The sequence below is a fragment of the Camelus bactrianus genome, chromosome 33 (assembly GCF_048773025.1).
Source record: "Camelus bactrianus isolate YW-2024 breed Bactrian camel chromosome 33, ASM4877302v1, whole genome shotgun sequence".
NCBI classification, from domain to species: Eukaryota; Metazoa; Chordata; class Mammalia; order Artiodactyla; family Camelidae; genus Camelus; species Camelus bactrianus.
The window spans coordinates 10,642,589-10,653,785 of record NC_133571.1 but is presented as its reverse complement, the minus strand read 5'-3'; the positions used below and the strand labels follow the sequence as shown (position 1 = coordinate 10,653,785).

The 11,197-nt window shown below is 36.3% G+C and overlaps 1 protein-coding gene across 5 annotated transcripts in view; it reads right to left on the bottom strand.

The window, feature by feature from the left end:
• Positions 1-156: 156 nt before the first annotated feature.
• LOC105067852 (NXPE family member 2) overlaps positions 157-11,197 on the bottom strand; it is a 51,218-nt gene continuing 40,177 nt past the window's right edge. For all 5 annotated transcript variants that reach the window (XM_045515670.2, XM_010953518.3, XM_045515671.2 and 2 more), the window contains exons 4-6: positions 10,085-10,146; positions 8,167-8,382; positions 157-7,768 (exon numbers count right to left, since the gene is read on the bottom strand). In XM_045515670.2, the coding sequence (XP_045371626.2) occupies positions 7,233-7,768; positions 8,167-8,382; positions 10,085-10,146 (814 nt within the window). In that variant the 3' untranslated portion in view covers positions 157-7,232. The remainder of the gene's footprint in view (positions 7,769-8,166; positions 8,383-10,084; positions 10,147-11,197) is intronic.

Genomic DNA, 11,197 nt, shown 5'->3' with positions numbered 1-11,197 from the left:
TCTTAGCAAAATTTCCAGTAACATCTTAATTTCATCAAATATCCTGTTCATATTAAAATTCCCCAGTTGTCTCCAAAACATCTTTTATGGGTTCAAACCAGGATTCAATAAATGGTCATACATTTTAATAATTGAACGATATAGTTCTTACGTCACTCTCTTTTTAAACAGCTTTATTAAGGTGTAATTGATATACCAAAAAAACCGTACATATTTAATGTGTACAGTTTGGTCAGCTTGGACATATGTGTGACATCCATGAAGCCAGCACAATCAGGGTAATAAGCATATCCATCACCTCTAAAAGTTTCCTTGTGCAACTTGGTTATTTTTGTTTGGGTTGTGTGTGTGTGTTACAAACACTCAATGTGAGATCTATTCTCTTGACAATTTTTAATTGCACATTATAGTACAGAAGTTCTCTAGAATTTATTCATGTAGTATAGCAGAAACTTTGTACCCACAAACAACCCCTGGCCCCTGGCAACCACCATTCACTTCTTAAATCTCTTTTAGACTAGAAGAGTCATCTCACAACTCTCTATTTTCTTAACATTGACTTGTTGAGAAATGAGGCAGCTGTTCTGCAGAATATCTTCTTCTGGATTTTCTTATTCCTTCCTCAAGGTGCCATCTAATTTGTTCCTTTATGCCTCTAGGTTTCCTATAAACTAGAAATAGATCTGAAACTCAATCAGATTCTAGTTCAAGATTTTGGACAAAAACGCTTCACACTGCATCATGTCAGAAGGTACAGTGGTCAACTGTCCCGCGTATAGTGATGCTGAGTGGGCTTGGGTGGTGGCAGGCTGACTTCCTCATTGTGTAGAAGCACTTTCCTCTTAATAGCCAGGAAGTAATCTTTGGGGCGATGTTTGGGCACCTTGTGAATATCTGTAATTACTTTAGCGTCTATTAATGATTATTATCTACATAGACGAATTCATTAGGAGTTTAAAAACTGTTCATTTTCTGATGCTTTCCACTTTTATTCCCTGGAATAATTCTGTTAAGAACTTTTCATCAGTTGGAGCTCTTTGGTTTCCCTGAATATAATTCACACAGGAAAAGCAAATTGGATGCTAACTCTTTAGCTTTAATTATCAACGTTTAGTATAAAGTGTTTTTGCACTTCCTACCTCCAATCATGATAAATGAGATTTCTTCTCTCTCTCTCATTCCCTCGCGCTCCCATAAGCTTAAAGACTTATATATTCAATGTTTCAAACAATTGCGATCATTCTTTTTGGTGTTCAAACTGCCCCGTATTTGACTAGTGAGAGTTCCTTTTCAGACCCCTAAGTGGAAGGAGACCTCAGCTTTTATTCCACAATTTCTATTTATAAAAAGAGTTAAGCATCACATGTGAAACTTTATCCACAGCTGCTAGAGCCTGAAAAAAATCGGGAGAGAAGTGAACCCAGAATTACCTTCCAATGTAAAAAGAAAAGTATGTGAATATGGAAGGTAGGGGACTAGGGAAAAAAAAAAACTGTTAAGAAATATCAGATGCTGCAGGGATGGACAAGTCTTAGATATAAGCAAATGAAAAGCAAACACAACCTCAGGACTGTTTTTACCATGTAGATGAAATTTTGATGCAGTTGTTTTTAAGCTACATTTTGACATTTACGTGTACCCTTCCACCAAAAGGGTGCTTCCCAGAGCATCCTGTGGTGAGGACTCAGCTGGGTGATATGTTTAGCTGAGAACTGAGGAGAGACGTGGACTGGACAAATGGGCAAGGGCCAGCTGTTTGACCTTGAGGTACTTACTGAATGGAGAGAGGATACTTGAGGGTGTGATTCCTAAATTGATCCCATTGCCAGATGCCAGGATGGATGTGTTAGAATCATATTGGAAGACTATATATTAAAAAAAAAAAAAAAAGACAGATTTCCTGAGCATCCTTCAGGAAAAACCTTATTAGGTTGGTCAGAAGTTAGGTCTGTCAGTCAATGTATTTTAAAAGCTTCCCAGGGAGCTGTGGAGTCCAGGCTCACGGGGGAGCTGATTTTGAAAATACCCATGTAGGGAAAAGTACCAATTCTGAGTGTGGCCTGTGGCAGTTTATCAAGGCATCAGGAAGTGTTTTGGTAGTTCTCAAAAAAAAAAAAAAAAACCCACTTAAATATTTTGTTTACTTCTATTTTATAAATTTGGAATGAAATACATTCCATCCCACAATCCTTAGGCTAATTTGAGGTGGATTTCTATCATGCATAAAAAAAAAATCTTGTCTAATACAGAGGACTAAAGTCACGAAAGACTTGATACAATTATCAGGCAATGTTATGATTTTCCCCCAAATCTCTCCATGTCCTTAATAAAAACTGCTTACTCAAAGGTGGTGCATGAATCCTAAGTTCTGTTTGGTCAGTTAATCTTGACTAGTGTTCAGTTAACAAGCAGCAGTTTGGTCTTCCTAAACATTTTTTTTTGTATCATTTCAGGGTTTTGTTTGTTTATGTTAAATTTACACTTTACTGGTTCTTTTATACAATTTTATATTCTCACTACAAAAACAAGGAACTCGAAGGCTTAAGAGTGAATTATTAAAATTAAATGTAGTGGTAAAATTAGTGAAAAATAATTTCAACTCAAAATAATTTTAGACCTAAAGTGAAGAGCTTCTTTTCAAATATCTGAATGTGGTGCTTTTATGCAATTAGGTAAAAGAGAAAGTATAAAAGAGATATACAACCACAAATCTTTGATAATTAAATTTTATGGAATCAGTCATCTGTTTGCCCCTTGGGTATTATTTTTGTGAGACTTTGTCAAATCATCTGCAGTAGAAGAAAAATATTTTGTGTCTATTTTCTTTCATTTACTTCTAGCAATAGAATCTGGCTACAGGAGTAAGCAGATAGTCTAGGCTTGATAATCAAAATCATTTATACCCCAGGCCACTGTCCTTGGATCCATCGTGGACATGTGATCCAAACTGAGACAACCAAAGTCTTCTCTATGTTTTTTATCTATGTACAGGCACTAGGAGGGGGTTCTATTCCTCTGGGATCACAAGTCACAAAGGATCATGGGAACTCAGCTGTCACATGTAAAAATCCTGCCTGAAAATGAAACCAACAGAGAAACATAAGCATCTGGGAGCAACATCTCTGAACTTCTCTGTCCTCTCAATCATCTGTTGATGAATACTTGGGTTGTTTCCATGTCTTGGCTATTATAAATAGTGCTGTTATGAACATTTCGGTGTATGTATCTTTTTGAATTAGAGTTTTCATTTTTTCTAGGTATATACCCAAGAGTGGAATTGCTGGATCATATGATATTTTTAGTTTTTCAGAGAACCTCCATGCTGTTTTCCATAGTAGTTGCACCAATTTACATTCCCACCAAGACTATACAAAGGTTCCCTTTTCTCCACAACTTCTAGAGCATTTAGTATTTGTAGACTTTTTATGACAGCTATTCTGACCAGTGTGAGGTAATACCTCATTGTGGTTTTGATTTTAAAATACAACTGATTTTTGAGTATTGATTTTGTATTCTGCAACTTTGCTGAATTTGTTTATTCGTTCTTAACAGGTACTTTTGTAGAAACTTTAGTGTTTTCTAAAAATAAGATCATGTCATCTGGAAATGAGGAAATTTTTATTTCTTTTCCAATTTGTACGCCTTTTATTTCTATTTCTTATCTAATTGCTCTGGCTAGAATGTCCAATACTGTGTTGAATCCTTGCCTTGGTCCTGATACTACAGGAAACACTTTCAACCTTTCCATATTGAATATAATGTTAGCTGTGGGCTTTTCAAATGTGGCTTTTATTATGTTGAAATAGTTTCCTTCCATTCTTAGTTTGTTGGATGTTTTTTTTATCATGAATGGTGTTGAATTATGTTAAATGTTTTTCTGCATTAATTGAGATAATAATGTGGTTTCTGTCCTTCATTTTATGTGTGCTGCATTACATTGATTGATTTTTGTATGTTGAACTATTCTTGTTTCCAGATATAAATGATGTATGATCATGATGTATAATCTTTTCAATGTGCTGTTGAATTTGTTTTGCTGCTATTATGTTTAGGATTTTTGCATCATATACATCAGGGATATTGATCTGTAGATTTTTCTTTCTTGTGTCTTTGTCTGGTTTTGGTATCTGGTAATGCTAGCTTCATAGAACACTCAGGGAAGTTCCATCCTCTTCTATTCTTTGGAACAATCTGAGAAGGATTGGTATTAATTTTTCTTTAAATGTCTGGTAGAATTCTCTACTAAAGCCATCTCATCCTAGGCTTTTCTTTGCTGGGAGGTTTTTTGATTACTACTTTCAGAGTCTCTTTGTATTCAGTATAGTTATAGCTCTATTCAGATTTATTATTTCCTCATGATTCAGTCTTGGTAGGTTGCATGTTTCTTGGACTTTATTCACTTCCTCTAGGTTGTCCAACTTGTTGGTGAATAATGTTTCATAGCAGTCTCTTATAATTCTATTTATTTCTGTGACATCAGTTGTAACGTTTCCTCCTTCCTTTCTAATTCTCCTATTTTATTCTTTTCTTCCTTAGTTAGTCTAGCTAAGTATTTGTCAATTTTTTTACCTTTTCGAAAAAATCAACTCTTGCTTTTGTTGATTTTTTTCTATTGTTTTCCTTTTCCTCTTTCATTTATCTTTGCTCTAATCTTTATGCTTTTCTTTCTTCTACTGACTTTGGATTTAGTTGTTCTTTAGTTTGACTTTGGATTTAGTTTGCTGATTTAAGAACTTTCTTCTGTTTTAGCGTAAGCATTTTCCACTTCCCTTTAGCACTGCTCTGTTCTGTCTCATAAGTTTCGATATGTTATTTTCATTTTCATTTGCCTCCAAATATTTTCTAAATTCTGTTGTGACTTCTTCTTTGATCCATTGATTGTTTAAGACTAATTGTTTAATTTCCACATATTTGTAAACTTTCTGGTTTTCCTTTTGTTACTGATTGCTAGTTTCATTCCACTGTGCACACAAAGATTTTTGAAAGAGACTTGATAATACCAGTAAAGAGCATCTTTACCATTTCAAATGGCTTGTTCAAGTCTTATATATTAGCAACATAATCAGTATCTGCAGTAACCTGAGGCTATCACATGAAGACCAGGACGTTATTAAATATATAGATACCAGGATTTCTTTAAAAGACTGACCAATAGAAAATGGCTTAAAAGTCGAGTCTGACACTTAGCAACATTCAACGATTTTTTTTTACTTACCATAAAAATTATAAAATATCATTAGACTTATTTTTAAAAACATTAAAATATTACAACAAAACATTTTTAAAAAATACTCTCCAGAAGCAAATGAAAGCAAATATTGTACCGTCAGTACAGTGCCACTAGCCACATGTGGCTACTGAATGCTTGAAATGTGATTAGTATAACCAAGGAACTGATTTTAATTTAATTTTAATTTAAACAGCCACATGTGACTAATGGCTATAATATTGTACATATGCAGCCTTAGAACAAGAGATGTAATAGAACTTCATTTTTCTATGCTGATTGATCACATTTAAATTAGGACATTCAATTTGTTGAGGTGAGAGTTGGGGTAGAAGTCATGCTGCAGAATGATACAGACACACTTCAGTGCAATCAGAGAAGAGTAATGGTAAGAAAACTAGAAACTTTATCATCTTAGAATTAGGTTAAAGGAAACTAAGTTAACTTTGGTGGGAAAATGATAACTCATGTGAGCATTTAAGAGTGCAATGATTGAAAGAATAATGAGATTTATTTTGAAAGATTGCTATGCAAAGAATTAGAACCAATTTGTAGCTTCATAAAAGGAAAAGATTTCTAATGTGTGTTCCTTTATTTAGAAGAGCCTGGTCTTAAGCTGTGTGCCTTGAGCTCTGTACCTCACTTCCTCTCCCTAAGAAACATATTCCAAACAAAGAAATCATCCTTAATCAACCATATTTCCACTCTTGGGACCTCAACTATATTAATGCAAAGGGAGGGTACTTTTATTCTGAGAGGACAATTTAGAGACAAAGCATATAAAGTCATTTGAGTTCCTCTGGAGGGGACCTCACCTCATACTCCTAGGGTCAGCAAGAACTGAGGTTATAGGACCTGGAACTTGACAGAATGTTTAGCTTGTTTCTCTCAATGAGTTTGTGGATGTGGGGCTGTGATCCCTGCTTCTTACTGCAGTCGAGAGAACAACTGGTTTCCACATTCCAAAGAATTCCCTTAAGCAAAAAAGTTTGCTATTATGATTCCGCTAGGTTTTCTCCTACACTTCCCATTTTCTCTATACTTGAATCATTTAGATTCCTCCTTTCCAGGACATACATTTCTTAAAATTAAACTATGAATGATGATGTTTTCCTGTACTGTCATCATACTCACCTTTCCCGAAGCGCCTGCCTTCAGGGCTGGGGAGGACATCCTGGCCCTCAGGAAATCCCCGCCATATTGCTTCCTGCGTCCCAAGTGGTCCCTCACCTCCAGCAGGACGTCTAACTGGTCCCCCCTGCAGTATGTGTCTTGAGGGTTGAGGATGGTGGCTCTGCTCTGTTTGGTGCTGGTGGTGGAGGTCACATGGGTGAAGGGTCTGTTAGGGATCAGCTGGTCTAGTTTCTCCATAATTCCCTTTATTCTCTTTAAATTTGATTTCCTCTTCATAGCAGCATTACTCACAATATCCAAAAGATGGAAAAAACCCAAGTACCCATCAACAGATGAATGGATAACAAAATGTGATATATACATACAACGGAATATTATTCAGCCTTTTAAAAAGGAAGGAAATTCTGACATATGCTACAACATGAATGAACCTTAAAGACATTATGTGATGAAATAATGAAATAGTGAAATAAGCCAGTACAAAAGACACACACTACATAATCCCACTTATATGAATTACCTGGAATGGTCTAATTCATAGAGACAGAAAGTAGAATGATGGTTGCCAGGGGCTAGGGGTAAGGGAAATGGAGAATTATTGTTTAATGGGTACAATGTTTCTGTTTGGGGTGATGAAAAATTATAGGGATAGATCATGTTGGTAGTTGCATAATGTTGTGAATGTAGTTAACTGGACTACTGAATTGTACACTTAAAAGTGGTTTAAATGGTAAATCTTATTATGTATATTTTAACAACAATTTAAAAATTTTTTTGTTTCCTCCTACTTTGGACTGCATTAAACTATCCTTGTAGTATAAGTGAGGTCATTTAGAGAGAATGGCTGGTACCGCTTTTCTGTATTTATCCTCTAGCAAATGTAGTTTAAGAACATGTTAATCTGATTCCCAATCACGTAATCAGGTGGATGGACATTTCTAGTGTCATATGCAATAGTCATGTCCCAGGCATCAATAACACCCACATTGAGACCCTCAAAAATACCCCTCATGATAAGATTCTGAATATGACCATGAAAGTCACTGAACAGCTCTGCATTTAGATACATCTCCCTGGTGTTTTCAGTTTTAAGGATTACCTTGGTCTTTGGGCTTCGCAAGAACAGACGTTCAATGGCCTTTTGAATATTGATGGCCCTACGGATAAAAATTTTGATGGGAAAGGGTCTGAAATGCTGACCGAGGGTAATGACAATGACTGTGCCATCGTCTCCTGCTATCTGGTCGATTTCCCGTGGGATATAACTTTCATCTTTCACTGAGAATAGCTGTTGGGTAACAAATGGATGACTATGCTTTTTCCACTGAATCAAAGTATGTCTTTCAGCATCCAGAAGCACATGTGTTTTAAAGACCCCAACTCCATGATGATCAAAAACTTTTAAGGCTGAAACAAAACAAATCAATAAACCTTTTAACAAAAGAAAAATAATGATACAATTTTTAAATACACACATTTGTAAAACTCTAACCAAGATCACTTCTAACTATAAGGGAATTGCTGCCTATGGGAGGAAAAGAACATTGCCAGGTGCATTAAAAATCTTAACAAAATTCTGAACTTCTTATCAGCAGATAGAAAGAGGAAGAAACATTAATATTTGTGAATGAAAAAATAAAATTTAACTTTTTATTAAAAGCCCAAATCCAAATATTTGGCAAATTTTTAAAAATAATAAAACAGGTATCAGAAAAGGAAAGCAAAGAATTCTAATTATCATTAAAAAAAAAAAAAAAAACCTCTGAAGGCAACTACAGTTTTAAAATAAAGTATAAAATGCATACTTTTCACCGCATTTTGTAAGTAGTAAATCCACTGACGCAATGTTGAATCTCCCATGAGGTAAATAAGTTTCCTCTTTAAGCAGTCATTTGTATTTTTTCTTTCATTTAACTCCATCTGTTTGCAAAATACTGTAATCCACCTTCTTTCCACAGTATAACCACTGGGGAACGGAGTCTTCATTCCAAGCTGACATTTTGTTTCTATGTTCTCACTCTCTGGCAATAAAAATTCCCACAGTAAGCAATTTTGTCACATTATTTCAGGAACATTTTCTTCATTTTCTTCATCCTTTTCCTTTTTTTTCCCTCCACCCTTCTCTACTTCTGCCCTCCTCTCATCCACAGGTGTCTATGTAATAAGATCATGTTGAAGGGATGAGTGAAAAGTTCTCATTTTCAAATAATCTCACTAATGAATGTTTTTTTCCCGAAGTCGGGATGGGTGTCTCCTTGTGCATTTGCAGTGTTTTCCCTGGACTTCACCTTGTCCTTAAGGCCACTCAGTTGTGAGACAGCTAGCCAAATCAGGAGGTGATATGTGGCAGAGAAAGGGCAGGACTCGATAGTCCAGCTAAAAATCATACCCATGACTCTGGCCGGGCAGAACTGTAAATCTCTTCCTCAAACTATTTATCCATGAAGAAAGCTAGAACACGTTTATGAAACAAGTGTTAGACACATTGTGTATTTTGTATGTACCAGAATCATGGCCTCAAGTTGATAGGAAAAACTCTTTAGTGTTTCTTTGTTGTGCCCAGACCTGAATGTAATATTCTGGGTGGTCTGATTATCGCAGAAAAAGGGAGGACCGTTACCTGAGTATTCCGAATACTCCACTTTGAAAGTGGTCTAAGCTGTACTCACTGACTCATATCAAGCTTTCCTTCTTATGTGACTCGGGCCATTTTTGTACTTTTTTCCACTTAAAAAACACATCTTTTTGTCATCTACTGATATTGTTAGGACTTGGGGTATTTGCTTCAGGACTTAGGTTTATCCATATCGAATTATATCAGGTTTATAAATGGCTCCCAAAGATAAGTCTGGCACTATCTTCTGAGAAACTGCCTGACTTTGCTAGAAATTACTGTCCAGGAAAGAGGGAGACCACAGAGGTGTTAAGAGGAAGTTGCCTCAAGAGTCAAAGAACTTTCTTTGATGTAAAAGTTGGGTGTGGAAGGTGACTGCCTTGGCAGAGAAGGGTTCTGTCTTTCCCATAGACTCTGAGTTTTAGGTCTGGGCTTATGATTTAGATCCCCATAGGGTTCCCCATAGGGTTTAGCAAAGTTCTTTGCCTACAGTAGATCCTCCATAAGTATTGGCTGAATGCAAGAAAAATGGCAATGGGTAACCATATACCCCATAAATGTATTCCATTAAAACAGAAGTAATTTGCTTTTCTGAAATTCACTTTAATTCCATTCTAGACAAAACATCACTTATATGAGTGAGATGGCTTTGTATTGACCACTGAAGTTTGTGTGATAAAACTGAAAAAAAAAAAATCCACAGAAATGTCTAGTGCATAGAAGTTTAACTGAGATGATTTGGCTGAAAACGATTAGAAACCGCCAAAGAAATTTCCTAGCTCTGTAGTTTAACTGAGACATTTTCACCAGTACCTAATTATTGGCCTTTCAGGAATAAATCTCAAGTGGAAGTCCAAATAACCTGTACATTTTGAGAACAGGCAGCTGAAATGAAGGGTTACCTAGCCTTTCATATCTGACTCAAGATGAAAATTGGTTTAAATTGATATGAAAATAATTTCCAAGAATAAAACCCCATCTGCAAAACCCAAGATGATTAATACTATTTGTCCCAGGAAATGAAAAACTGAAATGGTTAATATTAAAGAAATATCTCTTAAAGTAAGAATGTCCTTTAAATGGATCAACTGTGAACATGACAGACTTACTGTTACATCGTAAGACCTCGATGGGGTTAAAGTTCTTCATTATTTCAACCCCCATGTTGGACCTTCAAGAAATAGGAAAATGAATTAGCCTGATATCTGTCTAGACATTAAAGTAAGAATGAATCACAGGGGACTTGGAAGGAATTAACCACTCCTAACTCTTCAAATGCTTTTTCCCCCTTTATTTTGATATATTTTAGATATTCTAGGGATGTTAATGGGCCAGGATTCTAGGAAACTGTTCCCCTACTATTGACAGGGATCCAGAGGGAGTCACTCACCCTCCCTGTGCAATTAATCAAATATATATCTTTGATTTTACCTTCTGAGTGATTTTCTACTACAAGCCATCTTCTTCACCTTTACCACTCACAGTAATCCAGGCCTTCATCAGTATTTTCCTAGCCAGTACTTTTCTAACTTAAACATGCATCAGAATTATCTGGCGTGTGTGTTACAACTCAGAATGCTGGGCTTCGTTTCCAGAGCTTCTGATTCAATAGTTCTGGGTGAGGTGGGAAGGCCCATAAAAAAGACTGCAGGACCCCCAGGCAGGGCCACTACTCTCCTGCCAACACCATTTGTTTCCCTGGGCTAGCAGCATTATCTCACTTTTTAACTCTGAAAGGGCTTGCTTCTAGGAAAGCAGAACTTACCCCTAAGATTCTATTGGTTCCCTGAGCTAACTCCTGATTGGTCCATTTCTATCACTCCTGATTGGTCCATTTCTACCACTCCTGATTGGTCCATTTCTACCACTCCTGATTGGTCCATTTCTACAAAGCTCATTCCTAATTAGTCAACTTTTGTTACATCTGATTTGCATATGATGTTGCAAAGTCTAGACTGGCAGTCTATAAAAGCCTGTGTAAACCTACAGACGGGGTCAAGAGCTTGGAGTGTTAACTCCTCTGGGCCCACTGGCATAATAAACCTGAGTTCTCCAACTCTCTAAGTGCTGCTTGGTCTCTCGCCCAGATCCAGGCTGATGTCACAACTGAGCTGTAACACTGAACTGTAATACTGAGCTGTAACACACTTTGCTGCAACATGGGGAACTTAAAGAGATATCTGTACTTTCACGTTCATAGCAGCATTATTCATACTAGCCAT